Source organism: Trichoplusia ni, chromosome 2 (assembly GCF_003590095.1).
Source record: "Trichoplusia ni isolate ovarian cell line Hi5 chromosome 2, tn1, whole genome shotgun sequence".
Classification (NCBI taxonomy): domain Eukaryota; kingdom Metazoa; phylum Arthropoda; class Insecta; order Lepidoptera; family Noctuidae; genus Trichoplusia; species Trichoplusia ni.
This window is the reverse complement of record NC_039479.1, coordinates 3,416,487-3,438,196: the sequence shown is the minus strand read 5'-3', so window position 1 is coordinate 3,438,196 and position 21,710 is coordinate 3,416,487. Positions and strand designations below refer to the sequence as shown.

The 21,710-nt window shown below is 36.1% G+C and overlaps 2 protein-coding genes across 2 annotated transcripts; both read right to left on the bottom strand.

The window, feature by feature from the left end:
- Window positions 1-137: 137 nt before the first annotated feature.
- On the bottom strand, window positions 138-13,045 carry LOC113503800 (dynein heavy chain 12, axonemal). Its single transcript, XM_026885902.1, has 2 exons — window positions 12,858-13,045; window positions 138-11,836 (listed from the first exon to the last, which is right to left on the bottom strand). Exons 1-2 carry the CDS (start codon window positions 12,990-12,992, stop codon window positions 170-172), a joined length of 11,802 nt encoding a protein of 3,933 aa, XP_026741703.1. The 5' UTR covers window positions 12,993-13,045; the 3' UTR covers window positions 138-169.
- Window positions 13,046-13,621: 576 nt separating this feature from the next.
- On the bottom strand, window positions 13,622-21,453 carry LOC113503810 (store-operated calcium entry regulator STIMATE-like). The gene is made up of 6 exons (XM_026885911.1): window positions 21,124-21,453; window positions 20,633-20,777; window positions 19,046-19,167; window positions 18,595-18,794; window positions 15,441-15,515; window positions 13,622-15,101 (listed from the first exon to the last, which is right to left on the bottom strand). The coding sequence occupies exons 1-6, from the start codon at window positions 21,245-21,247 to the stop codon at window positions 15,012-15,014; spliced, it is 756 nt and encodes a 251-aa protein (XP_026741712.1). The 5' UTR covers window positions 21,248-21,453; the 3' UTR covers window positions 13,622-15,011.
- Window positions 21,454-21,710: the final 257 nt, after the last annotated feature.

The following is a 21,710-nucleotide window of genomic DNA, read 5'->3' as shown; positions in this document are numbered from 1 at the left end:
CATAGCAGTCAGGGCTACGAACCACTAGACCATCAGGCCAGGAAAATTATATTCACAACAACCAACAATATTTATAGATATGTTTTTCTATCATACCATTGGTGTCGATCAAGCGACAAAAAAAACATATAGGAGTACAATATTTTAAAATAATATCATTAGGGTGTTATTAAAAGTCTAACTGCAGTAATAAAGCTACGCTACGTTTTATCCAGTGAGCTGAAGGTTTATCCGAAGGCAGGAAAAACGCTAACACGAAGTTAGATGAATGACCAGTCGTGGCCAACACGCCTTTCCTCTCCAAAGTCTTGTACAGCGGACATTTGTACCTCGTACCTTCATCAAACTCCGATTTCAATTTAGGGAACAACCACATAGCGGGTACGCCTTCGTTTAATATCTTTGGAAATTGTTCTGCTATTGTGTGTTGTCTCCGATCCCACCGGCCACCGTCCATAAACAGTCCTTGTACATATACTCCCCAAGGTGGATAAGCAGTTTCATAATCCACTTGCAGTACTTGAAAATCAAACACCAGTAAATCAATAGGGATTTTCTTCGCTCTTGCGTAATTTTGAACTGAACCAGTAAGGAAAGCTTGAGTAAAGAAGAAACCAGAAAGCCAAAACGTAGATGGTTTTCCGTTCTGGTACCAATCGTCCAACATAGCCAAACGTTCTATAAAGTCAGTTACGTAACTAGGAAGAGGTTTCAAACTAGGATAAGAAACTTTACGCCAGTTATCTGGGATTTTTCCGAGCAACATTGCAACTGACTGTAAATCTAACGCCGGTGACATTACAATAAGACCTTTTACAGCTTTTTGTAAATCTAATAAGGAACTTTTAATCTCTTGAAGTAATTTATTGAAGCGCTCCATTTCTTGAATTAAGACGGTATTCATAGACTCACTGTAATCAACAGGATACTTTTGTTGCGCAACTTCAACGTCGAATTTATCAGGTAGCTTCGAAAGTATTTCCGCTGCCATTTGAACGAGAATAACTTCTGTGTTTCCTCCTTCACCACCGCTCCCTGTTCCTTCAACAAGCACTAGAGCTTCTGTTAACGCCATCGAAGTAGTATAATCACGAGTAATTCCTGCATTCATATGTAAACCAAATACTTCAGGAGGAGGGTTTACCGGCACACTCTCAATATGCTTAAGATAATCTTGATATTCGCATCTTCGCGGAAGACCATACTGGTTTCCAATGTCACAGAAAGTATAATTTGGGTCATTTACAACATTAGGGTTGACGTAATTGTCTAAAATAGTTACGATTAGCCGACGATCCCAGTCATCTGTGACCCTGCCACCATAGTTACATTCACCTGTCAAATACTTAATAGCTACATATTGAATTTCCTCGTACTGGTTTAAAAACATCTGCAACTGCATAACTGATATCTGAAAGTCTGAGTCATTAAACCCATATTGAATGTTCCATCCTAGAGGCCCAAATTTTTTTCTTTCTTGGACTACTGCATGGAAAAAGCTAATCCCATATAGTAGCTTACTAAAAGTTTTATCTTTTCCTGGACAACCTTCAAAAAACTCTGTTTCCTTTACAGGCTCCGAAATATAGGACCGATTTAAATTATGCTGCAGACCTGTAGGTGGTTCGTTGGTCATTTTAACTCCTACTTGTAGTACCGCTTGTGGGAATTTTTCTGTAGGATAGCTTGTCAACCATAATCTGAAACTGAGGTCAGTGTTGGTTAAATCAAAACCTTCTATTAGTTTTTCCATAGCGGGAAGCCAAGAAACTGCCAAATGACAATTTTGTAAGCACACCCATCCGCCTTCAAGTTGGGCTTTCTCAATCATCGCACGCGCGATTGGTCCTTGACCTTGTCCTAAAGATATCGAGTTAAATCTGTGTGAATATCCCATTCTTTCACAATATTTAATTAATGCACCCATGGGGTCCGAGCCCGGAGATAAAATAAAAATTAAAGGAGCAAGGCAATTTGAATCCCCAAAAGATTTACCGATATCAAATGGTGGTGGTGTTATGTATTTCCGACCCATTTGTTTTTCAACAAAGTCTGAAATGGCTGTGGTCAGTTTATCGGGTCTTAAAACTCTAACAATTAATAATTTTTGAAACTGAGAAAGTTTTTTATTCCACACTCCGGGCAATTCTCTATGATGTGGTTCCATGTCGTCGTATACAGCTTGCCATTTGGTTATGTCTTTTACAAAATCTTCTCTAAATCCCTCATAGACGGGCAAGTCATTAATTCGACATATTTCGTCCCAACTTTTATCCGGTAACCAATCAACTGGTTTTCTCAAATGGTTTTCAACAGCTATGCCTCCAGTTATAAGAAAAATGTGTTCGTCATGGTTCATCTCACCAGATGAAAGCATCATTTTTGCGCACATAATGTATGAAAACATAAGTTTATCTTTGTCAAATAGTGATCTACAAACATTACTGTATAAGTTGTATGTAAAAGTGTCCTTTAAAAATTTCAATCTCTTATCTAAATCTTTTGATTTGTTAGCATTTTCTATTGAAATAACATAAAGATTAATAAACCATATTAATGAGTATTGGTACATAGGATCTACGTTAGGCAACTCAGTAACACAATAGTACAACACTGCAGAATGTGAAGCGATAGGTCTGTAACCATGTCGGAACTTTTCTATTATGACTTCTGTCTCCACACTAGCTTCTTGTTTCTTCATAATATCAATTGCCAATAGTTTAGAAGAATCAAGAACTTCAACGGCACTTTCATCTTCCAGAATATCACCTTTAGTTTCTTGCAAAGTTCGTAAGATATCGTCTTCTACCTGTTTGAGCGCAGCTCGATTAGCCGCACTTTGTACTATTAACTTTTCCCTTTTTTCTTGCAAATCTGGTCGTTCTTTTGCGACGACTATACCCAGTAACTGATCCTCTAAACCATCTTTAGTGAGAGCAAAGTTAATCAAAGTTACTTTGTTAAAGATTTCGGGTAAGTAATGCGGATTCCTTAATTTAGTTGTCATATATAATCTAAAGTGAGGATGATACTCAATAACATTGTCTCCTAGGGCAATAAATTCTTTACCTCCTTGAGTGTATGTATTTTTGAGTAAAACAGGATCTAGAGGTGCTTCTACTTCTTCAAGAACACATTCTATCAGAGCAGGTTTTCCGTACTCCAAACAAGTCTCGATAACCTTCATGTAATTGCCATCTGTAAACTTTAAAACTTGCAGATCATTAGCCTTCTCCATAGTTTTGATCCACTTATTTGCTTGTCCTTGTGGATCAACTAGCAAAGACCATCGCATGGAGTTGTCTTGAATTATACCATTATCTACAGAAAACGAATCTCTAGGTAGGCCGGCAATACACCAGTTCTGAATCTTAATATCTGTTCCTAAAACATCTTTAAACACAAATTGCTTAGAATGTGGCATATTTAGTTTAATAACTAAATCACGCCATTTATCAATAATCTTAACTCGGATAGGCAGGGTATACGGAGCTAAATAAGCCATAATACCACACGATACTAGAATATCTCCGGCTAAATTATCAAATAGTGTCTGCAAATTTTCAGCAGCAGTTGTCCAACGGACTCTTTCGCCGCCTAAGCCTCCAATTAATTTTTCCGCTCTATGCAATTTATCAATACATAATTGAACTTCATCTTCTAATTGTTTCTTTTTTATATTAGCTTCTTCCAAAGCTTCATTCAACTCTGCTAACTTTGCTTCTAATCTGGCTACTAATGCTTTCTTTTCTTCCAAAATTGCCATTGTTTGTGCAAACTCTCGTTCAGCGGCTTCTAATTTAGCCTTTTTAGGGGCTACCACTTTAGCTACCGCGTCATACATATCCATAGCTATAATCCATTTACACAATCCTTCAGCGGCAGCAGAAGCTTTGGCAATTATATGAGGCTTGAAATCTTTATTAGAAAGATATTCTTTTCTTATTTTTTGCATTATAGCGATAGGTATATTGTCCTTGTCGAAATTTCGTAGAGAATCCAAGAAACTCATGTCACCTAATATTCTTTTACTAGGGCCCCAATAGTCTAATATTTTTTTTCCAGGATTAGCTGGATCTGGAATCTTATCAGGTGGAACACCCTTTATAACACATACCGCTGCCATGACTAACTTCACCGTACTTGGAGGATTTTTCATAGACTTAACAATTGTAATATCAGCAGGTTTTAATGTGTTTAGAGCAGCAATAGCATCTTCGAGGATAGGCAATGCCAGAGCTAAATCAGCTTCACAATCTTTCTTAAGTTCTTGAGCAGCAGCAGCTTGTACATTCGCTACTTTTTGATCCTCCCTGACCTGCGCGGCTGCTTTATCAGCGATAGCGGTTTCAGTTGCTATCTCTTCCATCATTTTAGCTGACTTCGCAGCCATTATCATTAGTTGTGGTTTCAATGCGTTTAGATCTCGTTGCATGATTGTTACTGCGTCGGCTGCTTGACCAAGCTTATCTAAACCGTTCATGTATCTAAGTTTTGCAGTTCTCAATTCACGTTGTCTTTTATTAGTCAAAGCAGTAAAAGATTTAATTAAATCTAAATAAGACGCTGATGTAATATAAGTTCGACGACCATAATTATTATAAAAATCAATTGATATAGTACGTGCGTCAACGTGAAATTGTTTGCAAGCTATAACGGCGCTTTGTTTTACCTTATCAGGTACATTTACTTTTACCATGTAATAATGCGCTACCATTTCTAGAGCATCTTCCGGCCAACTATCATACCAGTCAATAGTACAACAATTAACCAAAGATGGGTAAAGCCTTAATCTTGTTCTAAAAGCGCTGCCTATAGGGCTGAAACACAACACAATATGAAGTTTTGCTTTACATCGACCTACAAAGAAAGCTAGAATTTGCAAAGGACTTATGTCAAGATTTCTATTACCACCTTGAGCAGCTAAACGAACAAGTTCGAGAATTTCCTGTTTTTCATCTAAGCCGTAAAGATTAGGGACTTCTCCTGAGTTTAATAAACTATCCAAATTCTGAATAAATACCTCTTCTTTTATTTGACTCTCAGAAAACAAAAACGTCGTATCTTTATTTAGGCCACCAGATTCCCGAAGCACCAGTTTTATGTCATCTTGCCAATCCTTTACGCTGTAAGTTTTTGTGATCTCAGGCTGAAATATTTGTTGTCCTAATATGGTACTAGCTAAACGCGTAAGAGATTGTCGACCAGAGCCACCAACGCCAACTAATAGAGCATTTCCTGAAGGCATTGACAACAGTCTACAAACCTTTGACAAATGTTCTAGAGCATAATCAAATAATACGATCGTCATTTTTGCTTTATGCATAGCATTGTATTCATTTAACATTGACACTGCCACTTTTAAGACAGCCTCTTTCGATGGCATTTCTTCATAACGTCGCTCTCCTTCTACACTGTCCGTGTCTAGATAGCAACCAAACATCATATTCTTGATAGTATCTCTAGTTACTTCTCCATTAGGTGCTTGATAGGTATCTAAAGAGTTTTCGAATGCATCTTTCATACAATCTTTGGTAGACTTTTTCAGTGTTTCAAAAAACCAATTTCTGTCATCCTCATCTACTAACCTATCATAAAATACCCGTAAAATTTCATGAACCCAAATTCTGACAAATGTCTTTTTGTTATCTACAGATTCCTTTCTCAAAAGTGCGCAGCCCTGAATTACTCTTGAAAAATCGCGTAAATTAAATATATAATGTGACTTTGCTGGTGTTGGTCTTAAGCCTTCCGTAGCATGGTCATAAATATCCATCGTAGCAGCTATTATGTTAAGAATAAACGGATGTACGTCTTGACCGAATCCATTTCTTCGCCAGCCTAATGTGAGCAGGGAGGTAAATATTTTACTCATGCTGTCTTTAGAAAACTCATTTATAGAATAGATATTGAAATGCCTCAGCATTCGAGGATAAATTAACTGGCGACTGCCACCCACTGGTCCAATCGCTCCATAAAAAAATGTATCATAAATGTACAACTTGTCAGTTGTTTTCAAATCGTACCAATGCTTTTGGTCAAAATATAACCGTAATAACTCAATTGCCGGTTGAGCTCCGTACACTTCCTTAGCAGGCATGTTCATATCATCAATGAATATAATAGCCACCTTACCTTTAGAGGGTCCATAATTATTTTTTCTTCGTTTGTTTAGTTTAGATATAACTAGTTCTTGCGTTTGATTTGCAGTCGTTGTTGTTGTGAAGGTTATAAAACCTGGAGTATAGTGGTCCATTTTAATACGATTCATCAAGAAATTTTGTACCAAAAAGCTTTTGCCAGTACCTGTGGGCCCAATAAGCAACAATGGCTGCTTGAATTTGGTATGCAACTTTAACAAAGCAAAGTATTTCTCTGACTCTAAAGTTGGAATAACCGTTTGAAGTAAATTAATTTGCTCTTTTACAGTTACACCTTTAACAGCTTCAGGCCAAGGTTTCCAACAACCTTTACCTTTATACATATAGTAATGGTCGATTATCAATCCATCCGGAGGAATAGACACATCAACGCGATCTATGGCATGTGGAATACCTTTTTCACCTCTAAAGTATTCTTTAATTAAACTGTCAAATCGTTCCCGGGAGTCCGTATTAAGAATGCCACCAATTCCCCATACTAATGCACTCAAGAAAGATGCTAAAAACCAAGTTCTCGTATGTCTTGTGTCTTCTTCGCCTTTTATAGCATTATCCATATACATAACGATGAGATTGAGAGTACTGATCACCAAATTTACTTCTCCAGCTGTAACCAATTGAGAACATTGTTTTCTTACATAATAAACTAATGGCGTAAAAAGCCATTCACACATTTGATAAATATATTCTTCATTTTCTTCATACCATATAGGATTTAAATTTTTTAGCCATGATTTATAAAAGGGCCTTAAGCCAAATGAAGCGGACTCCATGTATATCATTCCACATCTCGATACGGTCGCAGGGGAGGCCTGAGACAAATCCATTACCTCAAATATCATTGACATGACGCTTGACATCGCCATCACTTCACCTGATGTTAAACAAAGCTTCCTATTGTCATCTAAAACTGTATTCATATTTTCGATCCAAACGGCATCGACTGGGCCATCAAAGACAATCCATTTTCGGATAGGAGTATCGTCTGATGCGAAGTCTCTAAACATTGTGGCGACAATGCCATCCGTCCATTCATATGATATTGGATCAAACGCACCATAAAGCTGTCCCATTGTAACTGCTTTAGGGTTTAGTACTTTGTAAGTACATTCGCAGCCTCCAGGCTGATTTTTTTGTTCCATTAATGTTAATGCTTCCGACAGTATCTTTAATGTCATTGACTTTGCTGAATAAGGATCCCCTACAAGCATAAATCCATGTCTTACGATCATCATTTCAAATGTCTGTATCACTTTAGTAAGGAAACATTCCATTGGTTGTAAATTATTTTCTGCGCATCTAATATGACAAGCGTTTAAAAAGTTTACGTAGTCTGGTTTTGGCAGTTGTATACCTGGGAATAAATCCGATATGATGCCTTCAAACAAAGGTACATCAAATGACAGGAACTTAGGTAAGTTGACATCTGTGATTGACCGAAGCAGTAAAATACTTTCACTTTCATTTGGGAAACTTCTTTTTAAATTTCCTGCGGCGGAAAGAACTGTTTTTACAGCTCGCATCCCATAATCGTAATGATTTTGTGATGATAACTGTTCAGAGCACAAACGATATGTGGTTACGATTTTCACAGATAAACTTCTGGCATCGAGAAATCCAAAAGAATACAATGAAATTTCGCCAATCATGGCATAATCAGGCACCATCATTGCGACTGTTCTAAAAAGCACTTTTAAATTGTCGGGCAACTCTGACCTACCCGCATAACCTGGGTTCATAGTGATACAAACGTAGCAAGCTGGATTTAAAGTTAGAGTAGTTCCTTCAAAATCAAACGTTTCTAACTTTTGTCTGATTGCTTGTATAATGCACAAAATTTGTTGTGCTATGACAGACAGCACTTCCACTTCAATCCTGTTGAATTCATCGAAACAAACCCAGGCGCCACAAGATGCTACACCTTTAAAAAATTTACCCATTGCTTTATAATCTAATCCGTCAGAACAATTAAATACGACACATTGAACGGCTAACGCTTTTGCCAAGTCTTTTGTCGTTTCAGTTTTTCCTGTGCCAGCTGGGCCTTCGGGAGCACCATTTAAATGTAAATAATAGGCACCTATAAGTGTTCGATAGCATCGGTCTGTTAATGGCGTAATAACTAACCGGTCGGAATTGCCTAAATATTCGTAAGCATAAGCCACTACAGCATTTATAATCTTTACACTAACTTTTTCATCTTCCCAATAGTAACGTAATTGTGCCAACCATTGAAAATCTGTGACTTCTGTTACATTTTTACCTACTAACTCAAATATAACATCTTTAGCGTGCACATCGATTACAATAAGCGCTTTTACTGTAATACTGTTCAGTTTCGTTAAATCAGTGCGTCGAATGATAGCAACAGTTTCATTAAGTTGTACATTTAATGTTTGATGAAATGCTTCAAGTTCGCTTAATTTGTGAGTTTGGAGAGATTCGTGAACATCTACGGCCCAATAAATTTGAGATATAGCGAGCACTACCATACCTTCCCATGAGAGAATCCAATCAACACGACTTATGTTTGGATAGTCATAATAAGATAATTCCGTTTCAGATTTTACAGCTTTCAGCATTTGGTCTTCAACTTGAACAAGCCACTTTTCTACAGATCCTCTTGCCGCTTGGACACTGATAGTCTCAAGAAATTCAACTTGTTCGCCTTCCATTGAAATCATTGCAGATATATTAAAATCATCGTCGAATACCAATTTGTTGATTCCTTCGAAACATTTCTTTAGATGCGGCTGAACTTTAAGGGGATTTTTAGTTTCTGACAGGATTTCTAACATTTCGTCATTTGATAAGAAAAAGAATCGAGGGAAATACAATCGCTTCTTTTCTAAATAGTTGTTAACACCATCGTTAATTTTATCTAGTAAAGCGGTAGCTATTTTAAGAGCTTCCAATACGCCTGTAGCTCCAGCTAATTCCAAAGCGTGAGGGTCCTTTTCGACTGAACCCATATATCTGCGGTATACGTTATTCACTTCAGTAAACATAACTCCTTCTTCAGGCATTTGGGCAACAATGTCTTTTGATGAAAATATGGGTAACAGGTATAACCACTGACTTTGCACTTTTCCCCATTCATCGATAGTAGCATTAGCTCTAGTTATTTTTTCATACCATGACTTAACTTGTGTTTCAAAAGGTTTTACAAACGCTGAACCTCGCATACCGATTGTTTTAACTATATGGTCATCTAAAACGCTTTGGATATCGTCAAGTCCAGAAAGAATGTGTATTCCAGTATCTTTATAAGGACTAGTTTTAAAGCATATATCTCCCCATTCCGCCATCATTTTATTAAGATTTGTAATTAGAGCAAGTTCTTTCGTGGCTGCTACGCTTATGATTTCATACTGATCAATATTATCCCAGAGATCAAATTGGATAATTTTTCGAAGCGTTGTTCCAGCTGTGGGAGTCAAATCAAAACCGGCAATTTGAGTCATTTCATCCCAGTGTCTCTGCACCAAGGCCGGGTTGCACATAATATGAGCCATTTGAACATTAGGCCTCCATTCCTTAATTTCTGCAACAGCTTGAGCACATAATTTCATTGGAGCCGGCAGATTATTCATATCAGGGTCATCTACTAAACCCTGAAATCTTTTCTCCACGCCTTCAGCTATTTGCTGCTTAATTTTTTGCCTGTAATTCTTTGAGATTTTTAAGAACTCTTTATAATAAAAATCGTGATCAATTTCAATTTGAGTGTGATCCAAGTATTCGAAAGGTCCGTCCATCCAAGTATAATAACTCCGTTTCCATTTATGTACCAGATAGACAAGGCTATGAAACGGTTTAATATAATCTTTTAGTTCTTCCAAATCGGGGTAATTGGTAATTGGAAATTTGAACGTTGCTTCTTCAGTATTTATCCACGCCACGAGTTTGTCACAGTCATCTAAGCGATGAACGAGTTTTCTCAGGTACTCGAGGTATTCAAGAGTGTGATCAATATCATCCATATTGTCCAAGAGTTCCAAATGGGGTATCATTTCCACCACTTCTTTATTTAGGTGCATTATTTTAGCTAGGAGATTCTCCTCCATATCTGCTTTGTGGGCCTCGTAAGCAGTAGCGTTTCTTTCGAAAATTGGCTTAATGTCTTTTAGCCAGTTTACAGTCCGCGTATTTGAAGCTACATGTTCTTCTGTCAGAGATGTCATCTCAAGGAGATTGGATATAATGTTGATTTGCACCATTATTCTTTCCTTTAAAGCTTCAACTAAAACTGTCTTTGCGTGTAAAATGTAGATTCCTTGTTCTATTAATTCAACTGCGTTTGTTGGTTCTCTGAGAGCCCTTTCTTTTATCTCTTCAAATGCAGCGCAAATACTGTCGTTTTCATTTATGTGGTCACTGATAATACCCGCAATAAGGTCGTTAACAAATTCTAAAGCTTTGCGTTTTAAACCGTCTACCATTCGAAGTTGATGCACAACAGCACAATTAAAATATTCATTTTCTACAACAGCCGTAATTTCAGAATCTATGCCTTGAAAATACTTGATTTTATCTCTAGCAACTTCAAACTTTTTGGCTTCTTTGATAAATTTAACAACGGCGGCTTTAGCCGGAGCCCCGTAAAGCATGCTGTATTCTCCACGCAAAAAGCCCAAATAGCTACGTAGGGGTTCAAACACGTTATCTAATGTTTCCTGCAATCTCTGATGACCATCTTTATGTAGCCAGTCGTTGTATAGAACTGGTAATGCGTCGAAGTTATATGGTATTCTAAGATATTGTTCTATAGGCATGAGCCTCTGAGCCATATTGCTTATTGCATCGGCTATAGAATGAAATACTTCGTTAACATGTTCAAGAGACGGATCATAAAAAAAATCTCCGTCGAAATCTAGGGCTAAATTAAGTATAAGGACAGACTCTGGGTCAGCTAGACTGTCTATAATAGCGTCAATAGATCGGCGCATAATTTCTTGAATCTGCATTGATATAATTTTGGTTGCACATTTTACAAAGCTTGGTATCTTCTTAGTGCGCATTCCTCGCAGACATCTTGGATTTTTAAGCCATTGAACCAGAATATTATACCATGTGCTAGAAACTAGATAATCGGCCCTTCTGATTTCTTCCAACACTTTAGCTAAAAAATCATCTAGTGATATAGGTCCATGAGCTCTATATTTTGCTAAGTCTATGATGCATTCGGGAAAAACTCTTTCAGATGATTCAAGCACTAGTCTTATAAAAGGATGCAATACGAGAGCTGCATCACGTAACTTTCTACGACATCTGAGCATAAAGTCAAAATTATCTGTGATGCCATTAAACTTAAAAGCAGGTTCTTGATACCTGACCCTAGAGACTCCGGGCTCGTCTCTGATGATAGTCTTGACTGCGAGTTCGTGAAGGTTGCGGTTCCATTCGTCTTTACTCTCGCCAATCAGTTCGTCCATTAGTATCGGATACATGTGTCGAAGTTTTGACGGGACCAAGCCAAGGATTTTCCGCTCCCAGTCCTTAGACATCGGCGGAGGTTGTATCTTCTGCGCGCATTCTCGTAGTACGGCGACGTGGCGTGACTGTGATATCTCCCAGTTTTCTCGTTCACATCGTTCTATGGGCGGTTTCGCAACCTCGACTTTTCTTTCAGTCGCTTTCTTTTCAAGAATTTTGCGGAAGTTTGCTTTCTTGTCCTGCAAATTATAAAGATTATGAGGTTTTGCATGACGGTTGATACCCGTTAAGAATTTATAGGTCTGCCTCAGTTTAGAGATTTGAGTTCATCCGACACAGGCTTATAATTATTAGCTCATGCTTAAAGAGTCCATACAAAACAAATTAGTCGGACAAACTCGAATATCACTAAATATACACGTATTTTGCAAATAATTACAAAAATGTTCGTCTTACTTCAGTTACAATAGATACATAAATTGCCATAAGCTTTTTTTCAAAAGCCTTAGAAGTCAATTTCAGAATCAGATAATTAAAAATTATCATGCACAACCTTTACTTAGCCTTTTCTGTATTTATACAAAGACTTCCATCATGACGTAGGTACTTAAATAATTACGTATACTAATTATCATACGTGCGCATAATTAAGTACGGCTGAACTAATAAGTACCTACAAACAAACAAGACAATTAACTGAAAAAAATCTTCTGAATTGAATTTATACCTTTCAGGCGGCTAACATCGAGATTTAAGGATAAGTTACATGTAACTTACAGAGGAGCTCGTGGCTGTGCTATAACCGCATAAGTGATTCGATCACAGGTTTAGCTACGGACCAACCGCGTCAAATGCTTGACGCGGTTGGTCCGTAGATGGGTGACCATCTTTATCATAGCAAGTTCCTCCGTATTTCGGAAGGCACGTTTTTCCTACGTGGGTCCTGGCTGTTATTCCTACATCTTTGACAGTCGTTACAGGTAGTCAGAAGCATGAAAAGTCTGACAGCCAGTCTAACCAAGGGATGTCGTGTTGCCCAGGTAACTGGCTTGAGGAGGTCAGATAGGATAGTCGCTCCTTGTACTGGTACTCAGCTGAAACCGGTTGGACTGGTAGCCGAACCCAACATAGTTGGGAAAAGGCTAGGCCGATGATGATTACATGCAACTTACTTTTCTCACGTACGAAGTCCAAGTAGTTAATAGGTACATAATATGTGATCTACCACCAACCTACTGCTATGTAATGAATGCATGGTACCTTGAGCCTGCTATAAGGCGGTAGCGGCGTGAAGGGTAATTCGTCCATCAGGTGCACATCAGGTATCGGCCTCATTATCGGCACCCGGCACCCATTTTTCGTCTGCAAGAGTTTTCTCAACTCCCTCTCGTCCATTTTAAAGTTTTAAGTTGTCTCCAATCGAAAAAATAACAAATATTTTATTATTTTTATTTCATTTGAACTAACAAACAAAAATAAAGCTTTTCAAACAAAACCATTATGACAATGTCCCAATGGTAGTGACTATTGATGTCACATTTGATTAGGGAACAGGGAAATAGTCATGGTTACAGCGTTTTGTTTATATTGGTTACGGGAAGACAGATTATAAAATTCCAGGACGGCTAATAATGTGATAAACAACAAAAACGTGTGTGAAAACTCATTACATAGTTATCAGCTAGAACATGTTATAAACAATGTTATAAGGATAGAACAGAATCACTTCTAGAAACCCGCACCTTTTTAAAGGATTATATGTGGCTACAGGTCCAACGCGAAGATGACTTGTAGAGAATTCTAATTATTATTTTGTACATGAAGTAATAAAAAAATATTTTTACGTACCTTTCAGTAAACGGACTTACGTAAGCTTGGTTATCTGCTTGAAACATCTAGCTTTATTAATAGCCTATAAAAATACTTCAAAAAGATGTTCTTTGGATGAGACATATAGACAGTAATCAGAAGGTAGCTATAACTGCAAAAAAATATATTTATTAGTAATATAAATAAAACTCCGATGAACACGTAATGTGAATTATATTCGCACAAACAATGAACAGATGCACAAATATATATTTCTCATGGATCAATATATACATCATAGTTTTTACAAAACTTCTCCTTATTATCAATATTTACATTACATCACAATCATATGATTTGACTATCATTTAGCATACAAATTATTTTGATAGTGTAATATCATTTTATTGAGTTCACGTTAAATTTTATTTTCAGATCGTTTGTTGTTTATTTTCATTAAATTTTGCTATTTTTATGTCGTCGCGAAATACTGTTTAATATGTACACTAAAACGAATAGTACAGATGCAATTCATTTACAATTTAGTTATAAAAATAGCATGGCGGTCGAGCATATCGCTCGTATTTTTTTTAAGGTACAATTAATTATTCCACGCGTTGACTCCAACCCTTTGTTGCAGTACGCATTATGTGATGTAACATAAAAAACGAGTGTATAACTACTAACAAATGGAATTAAATGGAATTTTATAGGAAGATATGATTCCCGTGACTTTCTCAGTCTTAATTCGATGTCAATGTACAAATTCTTGTCAAAAAAAAATTCAAAATACATGGCACTACTCTGAGGATCTAAGTACTTATACCGTGTAGGAACATTAAAAATTATCATATTTTCAAAAGTAAATTGTATAAAAATATTTTTTATTTTATTTTTATTCGAAGCAAAATGGTATATTTGTACATTTAATATTGATGTTTTATAAGTAAAACAATAATTCAATTCCATACACAGTGGGTCATCAACTGAAAATCAGCTGTCTGTACAAATACCTCATTTTAGCACTACAAAAAAAAGATTAAATCATGGCCACACTATACATAGCAAACATACCATGTTAGCAATTTCAGCTCAAAAAAAAAGCAAAAATATCAATAGGTATATAATCTTTACAATATTTATAGTTATAAGCATTTATAAAAAACTAATTAATTGTTATCCAATATTTTAAGTATATACCCATGGGTAATTTTGAAATGTCTAAATAGGTTATTTTATGTATAACATGTGCCATTATTACATAAATATATTATTTATACACCATGTTTAACTACTCACCCCTCAACTTGCCATATTAATTATAATGTATGTTACAAATATGCACACAATATTTCAAGATATAAAGATTACAATTCGAGTAAAATGGAATTAGGTACATTTTGAATCGATTAACGTATATTCAATTTTAGTCGAATAAACTTTATTCGATTATTTTCGTATAGCGAACTACTGACGACTAATAAACTGGCCGGATAGTCGTAAGGTCGAGTGCTAGCGTGTGTTTGATGGCAAGTGTTGTGAGCCAGTGGGGTCTACTCTAGGAGATTACATTTAAGCCCGAAATACGCTGGGCTTCCTGTAGGGTCATACGCTGGCGCCCAGCAGACGCTCGTCCGCTGAATCTCGCTCCTCCTCCGAGCCTGACTTCTCCTTCTTGATGGACTGATATCTCACCTGAAGATATACAAGTAATTATGTTTAAAAAAAACCTCTTTAACTATTTAATGAAGCTGAGTGATGGTGCTGGTGATGCTGAGTGAAGCTGATGATACACGACACCTTTACGTTCAATGTTCAGCATATTAAAGTCGGCCTAATTTTACCATTTCTGTTTCTGTGTATCAGATTATAAATTACGGATAAATAGTTTTATCAAATCAATTGATCAAGTCATTGTTTACGTTTATCTTAAAAATGCAGGAATGACCTTAGATTATTGTGGTGTTTACGTAGTTCGAGAAATAGACCACATTGCTAAGCAGTAGAAAGTAGAAATAGAACACATTTATTTACCTTCGTTTTAAGTTTGGAGCTGACCCCTCGCGGATGATACATGAGGAAGTTATCAGTCACCCAGAATATTAAAATCTGTAACAATTCAAACATACAATCAGTACAACACAAATAGTCTTAAAGATTTCTTTTCTGTCGTAACACCGTTTGCAGACTCAACGCTTGAGAATTATGGCGCCACGACAAATGGCAAAGATAGACATAAAATAGACGTAAAACTGTGGATTTAATCCGCGATTATTTATGGTCCATAAACTACGCAGTATCTAGAAGTGCAGTTTATTGACGTATGTGGATAAGAATTGATAGGACGCGTCTGTCTCGTGGCTAGTGGAGTGGTGGGACTCATTGGGTACAGGAAGTACGGTGACAATTTGATCGATAAAGATTAGCCGTAAGCGGTTGGACGACCATATAAAAAACATACCGAAAACTTGCCGGATCTCAGAGAGCAAGTATCGCTTCACAAAAGTTTTACCAAAATCCGTTCAGTAGTTTCCGAGTTCAAGAGTTACACACTCTTATACATAGTAGAATTGAATTGTTTATTTAAATTGATTATTATCACAACGCTAAGTTATATATCAATGGAAAACAACAAAGCTGTCAAAACGTTAACGTATTTACGTAAGTTAACGTTTTAATAGTTAAGTTGGGAACGCAACGTAGTCACGCAGTCGTGACGAATGAGTTAGTGCAATAAGTATTGTTTCAATGCCTTTGTTTAATGGATAATACGTTTCATAAATTAATGGCCTTGTTATTTATAAAATATTGGGTAATTAATTTATGTAAGTTAGGTTTCTGTTCTCATGAATACATTGTTGTTGGCAAATGAAGATAAGAATCTAAAAGTGTTAAAATCAGGGCTGATAATTATTGCTTTAAAAAAATATATCTACCGTATAGTGAAAATTGTAACTAATATTACAAATTCTATGGAAGGATTATTTTATCATTCTTTTACACCGAGACCACTCTTTAAAGGCATTTGAAATCTTTATATTTACGTAACTGACTTCGAGAGGGTAGTTGTAAACAAATAATCGTTGTACGGTTGGTATCTAATATCGATTTAATATTAATACGCATTCTACTGAAAAGGCACTTGACGTAATAGTTATTTTCCTCGCTGTATCAATATTTGCGAAAGAAATATTTACGCAAGCGTTATCGGGCGGAGTTATTAATATGATATAGGCAAAGGATATACACTACTTATTCGATATTTGGAGTGAATGTGAGTTAATAATACTTTAACCATCGTAAATATACTCCTGATGAAAAAACACAAATTAGAGGGGACTAAATCGAAAATCAATCTCAAATTGCTAATTTTCAGAATTGAAAATCGAAATTCTGCGAAAATTGATATGATTGCATCAATTTCATTACTTCTATGGACTACGTGCAGTTTCATTCGCCGTTTAAACATCGTATCCAAATATTCTCAAGGTATGTTAAGGTCAGCATATAGTCTCGCTAATTTAAACCGCAGACAGGCCTCGAACTTGCGTCCTCTGGTTCAACATACCAGTCGCTTTACCAACACAAAACACTTAGTAAGTTTAGATATTGTACAGATTTGAAATCAGCTTATTTCACCCACGGTTCTATCCTCGTTGTTCCAGATTCTGTATCCTTATCAGTTTCAAAAGTATAGCTATTAGCTTAGATTTATCAAGATTAGAAATTCAATCCCAATCTGTTAAATATTGTTGCCTTAGTAAAAAGCCATATATGTATTTATCCATTATATCCATAAACAAAACTTCCTTCGAGTTAATCTTATATTATACTAACTACTATACAATGCCTTATTACACGTTTTAATATTCTTTCGCGATCGGTAATAGCTTCAAGTCCACAAAGGGCATAATTCTGTAAGTAGTCGTGTCATTTGCAGCAATTTTCTTGCGGTAGGCAATAGCGGAGACTGTTAATAATTTATTATGATTGCAAGGGTTCCGTCCAACTTGTGACTGTAGGTAGGTATCCCACGGCGGCCTATTCTGATACGTATTTATTCATTCTTTATTTATTTTTTGTAGTAACTATTGTGAGAATGTTTCACTTAAAATGTTGCCACGGTTTACTCACGCGTGTTTATCGGGATTGACCGACTAGTTTCGGACCAAACCGGAGTCCTTAATCACGAGCTGACGCGTCGAGGTCGCGAGTCGAATTAGTCTGGAAATCCCGATATTTTAGGTGGGTAATCAAAATATTGAAAACACGGATGTTTCGTTGCGGTTCTTTATTCAAATTTACTTCATTTTGGGTATTCGTAGATTATATTACGAGTCACAAAACGGAAATATGAAATTCAGGCTTATTTTACTTTACTAAAAGGATGCAATCAAAGTGCATAACTAATGTAATGCTATACGGCGACTCGTAACGATTAGTACAACACACAAACTGTTGACCATACCGATTAACTTTACATAATTGGATTCGTGAATGGTGTGTAAGACTCTGATTAAATAAGCCATTTTAGTCAGGACCACGTGCTAAATGGTATGTGACATACAAGGACATCTGCGGTGGCGGTTACGTATCAGATTCTGTTTATTTTATAATGCCCATATGTGGAGGAACTTGTCGCATAAATACTGTCTTGAATGTGCAAATAATTGTAATTTGGATTTCTATTTCTTATTTTACCTATTTTGACTTTTAAACGTATAATTATGGCAGATTTATGAATGGGTAATATGCGTCTCTATTCTGAAACCATTATCATCTTCTCATCTACCCTAGTTTTCTTATAGTAGAACTAAAGACTCGAATGTTTTGTTACTTTGACGACAGGATTCGCCTACCCAAACCTACCTCCTACACCTACCACCTACTCAAATTGTTACAGAAATTCAACACAACGAACGAAATACTTACGCAAGCGTTATCGCGCGTAGTTGTAATAAGGTTGTAATAACTTTACAGTATAGATTGAATAAGACGTCCTTGCTACCGTCTTTAATAACGAAAAAACACATCGGCGGATCAGCGGGCCATGGTCCAAAAACGTACCAATTGTAAAAACGAACCGGTGACAAAAGTCACTGATAACAAAAATAATAAACCTGCAAAAGGACCAAGAGTATTCTAATTAAACCTGTGAATTAAAAAAGATAGGAAAAGAAATACTCACATTAACAAAAAACGGTATAATGAGCATAACGACCGCCAGCTCGAGCCTCGGGTCGGAGACTGGCGAGAGTCGCAACGTGGACAGCACGGCGACGACGGGCGGCAGCCGCAGCACCAGCGCTAGCACCGACTTGGCGAACGTCGCCAGCGCCGCGTACAATATGCACTGGCATATCCACGCGGCGCACATCGGGGGCTTACCTGGTGGAAGAAAAACAACTCTAATACTTGTGTCGTAAGAGTTACTACAAATTTAGGGATTCGTTGTAATTAAAAGTTACGTGGAAAGAAGTCTACTAAATTCTATTGTAGTCACACGACGCAAGCGCAAGCAAACCCGCGACTACGGGAGACGCAACATTGAGGACGGGGTATTGTAAGTTAGTTGCAGCTCAACACATCCGTGAATTCAGCGTGTGTCAAACAAAGAAAAAAGAATATTCTTAACTTACCATATTCACCAAAATTGATGAGAGGTACATCATAAGTTCTTGCGCAGTACTGTGCTAATCTGATGCCGGCCCATATTATAAGAAGACCTAGTGTTGAGTCCAGCATGAAGTTGACTATGTACCTGTTTAAAAAATTACAGTTATTATAATGAATTGCTTGACAAGCACCTCAAAAACAGGAATGCAATGTGGTGTTTGGAAACCTGTGGAAGTTTAATAATAGGTAATTAGTAATTACTAAGGCCCATAGACATATACCTTAAAGACTAACATAGATATTTTAAATTAAACAAAGGCAAGACTGTTCAATGGGGAATGATACTGCCCATTTCCTGTACCTTGCTCAACATTCTTAAATACACATTATTTTTAGTATTATTTGGTGCCAATTTCAAGTTATTTACCAAACCTGTATCTAATAAGAAAATTCATGGCTTCCACAACAACAGAACCATGCTCAGGTACTACCAGCTCTATGTGCATCTATTAAGCTGTCAGAAACTCATTTCTTATACTGAATTATCATTTCAAATTCTGTATACTCTTCTCACTTTCAAATCTATACTAATATATAAAGCTGAAGAGTTTGTTTGTTTGTATGAACGCGCTAGGGAACTACTGGTTCAAATTGAAAAATTATTTTTGTGTTGAATATACAAAGGAATGTTTTAGGCTATAAACCATCACGCTGCGACTAATAGGAGCGAAGATACAATGGAAAATTTGGAAAAACAGGGATAATTATTCATCTTTGAGAGCTTCCATTCAAAAATTCCTATCTTAATCTCATACCTTCTAACCACGCGGACGAAGTCGCGGACAACAGCTAATATCGAAATAAATAAAATAAAGCATACAAAGTAAAAGAGGTTTTATAACTTTCTTCTATAAGTATCAGATGGTTTGTTACAAGTGTATAACAGTTGCGAGCACTACACTTCGAAGAAAAAATTTGCTTGGAAAGTACATTTCACAGGCTTCATAAGATAGCCAGAAGATAGTAGCATGTATGACTATTGAATTAAGGTTGATTATTGCTAAATTCATATGGACTAGTGACTTGGTAATATAAGGCATTAATTGTGTTAAATAGAATAAAAATATTCAAGGACAAGACATACAATGGGTGAAAGATGTTTCAAAATTATGATTTATATAACAGAAAAGGATTTACATTCACTTTGTAATGTTGTCAATGCTAGCCTTATCAATACCATTATAAGAAAATAAATTAACAAACAATAATGTATTGTGTATAACAGGTTTTTTTTACAAAATTGTGTTTGTTCCTCTTTCACATGATAACCAATCCTAGCAATGGGACACTCAGGCAGACTTATTATACAATTTAGTATCATTGCACCAAGTTTTTAAGTACCAGTGAAATCCCATGGTGCCATGACTGAAATGGTTGTTCAACCAAAATTCTGATCAATTGACTTACAACAGATTAAATTGAACTTATCAAAAATAAGTTGTTTTTTATTTAATTAGATTTGATGTAAAGGATCCTATATGTTATATAGTTGTTTATAAGTCTTTATCTGGAAATTAATTAAATTGTTTATACTGTATAAGTAAAATTACCATGTGCAGGGGTTGCCAGTGAGGTGCGGTGACAGCCAGACATTGGCTGCATGTATGATCAGTGCTCCTAGGCCTTGTTTCGATGTGTCGTAGAACCATATCAACCAGGGTCGTCTCGCATAGCGGGGCTCACAAAACCTTTTACCTAAACAAAATTAACATAATATAATACTATGTGTGTGTTATAATACTTTTCTACCTTTAATTAATTTAAATCATGACGAAATTTTCCATGAAGATGCATTAGTTATTAAACTACATTGATAAGAAACATAAAAATGTTTATCTGTCATGTTGTCTGTTGACTTATTTGATTGATAACACTGAGAGATCATGACCATAAATATCATGGATCATGGATACTAGATGGATACTAAGCAGTCATAAATTAATTAAGCAAAAGGTTTCTGAAAGAATTGTCGTAGCGTATCATACTACCTTGAACTCCGGCCTGTCTTAATTTCGCAATTACTCCATAGATACCCTCTCACCTATTAAACACGTAAACGCCAATACCGCCAACAGGAACTGCATGAACCATCCATAAGTATCAGTGAGAGCATCTTTTGAGCAATGTAGCTCAGACCAATAAATATAATCGGAACTATTATTCATTTTTCATTTCTTATTTAAAGTATTATAAGATTCAAAGCACTTTCACTAAGTAAATTTCATGGCTAATATTCAGTAAAAAAATATAATAAATTACTTTTTCACTTTAGATAACTTTAAACACTCACAAATAAATAAAATTCAAAATATTTTCTCGTGAAAATTGTATTCGCATTTATTTCAATCGTATCATTTTTGACAATTTTGACAGATGTAACGTGTTTTTTTTACACATAATTTGAAATCAGGCTCAGGTATTGTAATGAGTATCTGGTATTCTCGGAATATATAAATCCATTCATTATTACTAATTAACTTGGTGTAATTAATGAAACTGTTGGATTTTTTTTGACTTATTATTATTAATGATAGAAAAAGAAGTAAATTAAAATATTAGTTTATTCAAATAAATCGTCAATGACAGTTATTTTTGTGGAAGGAATAATAAAATTGTTATATGATATTT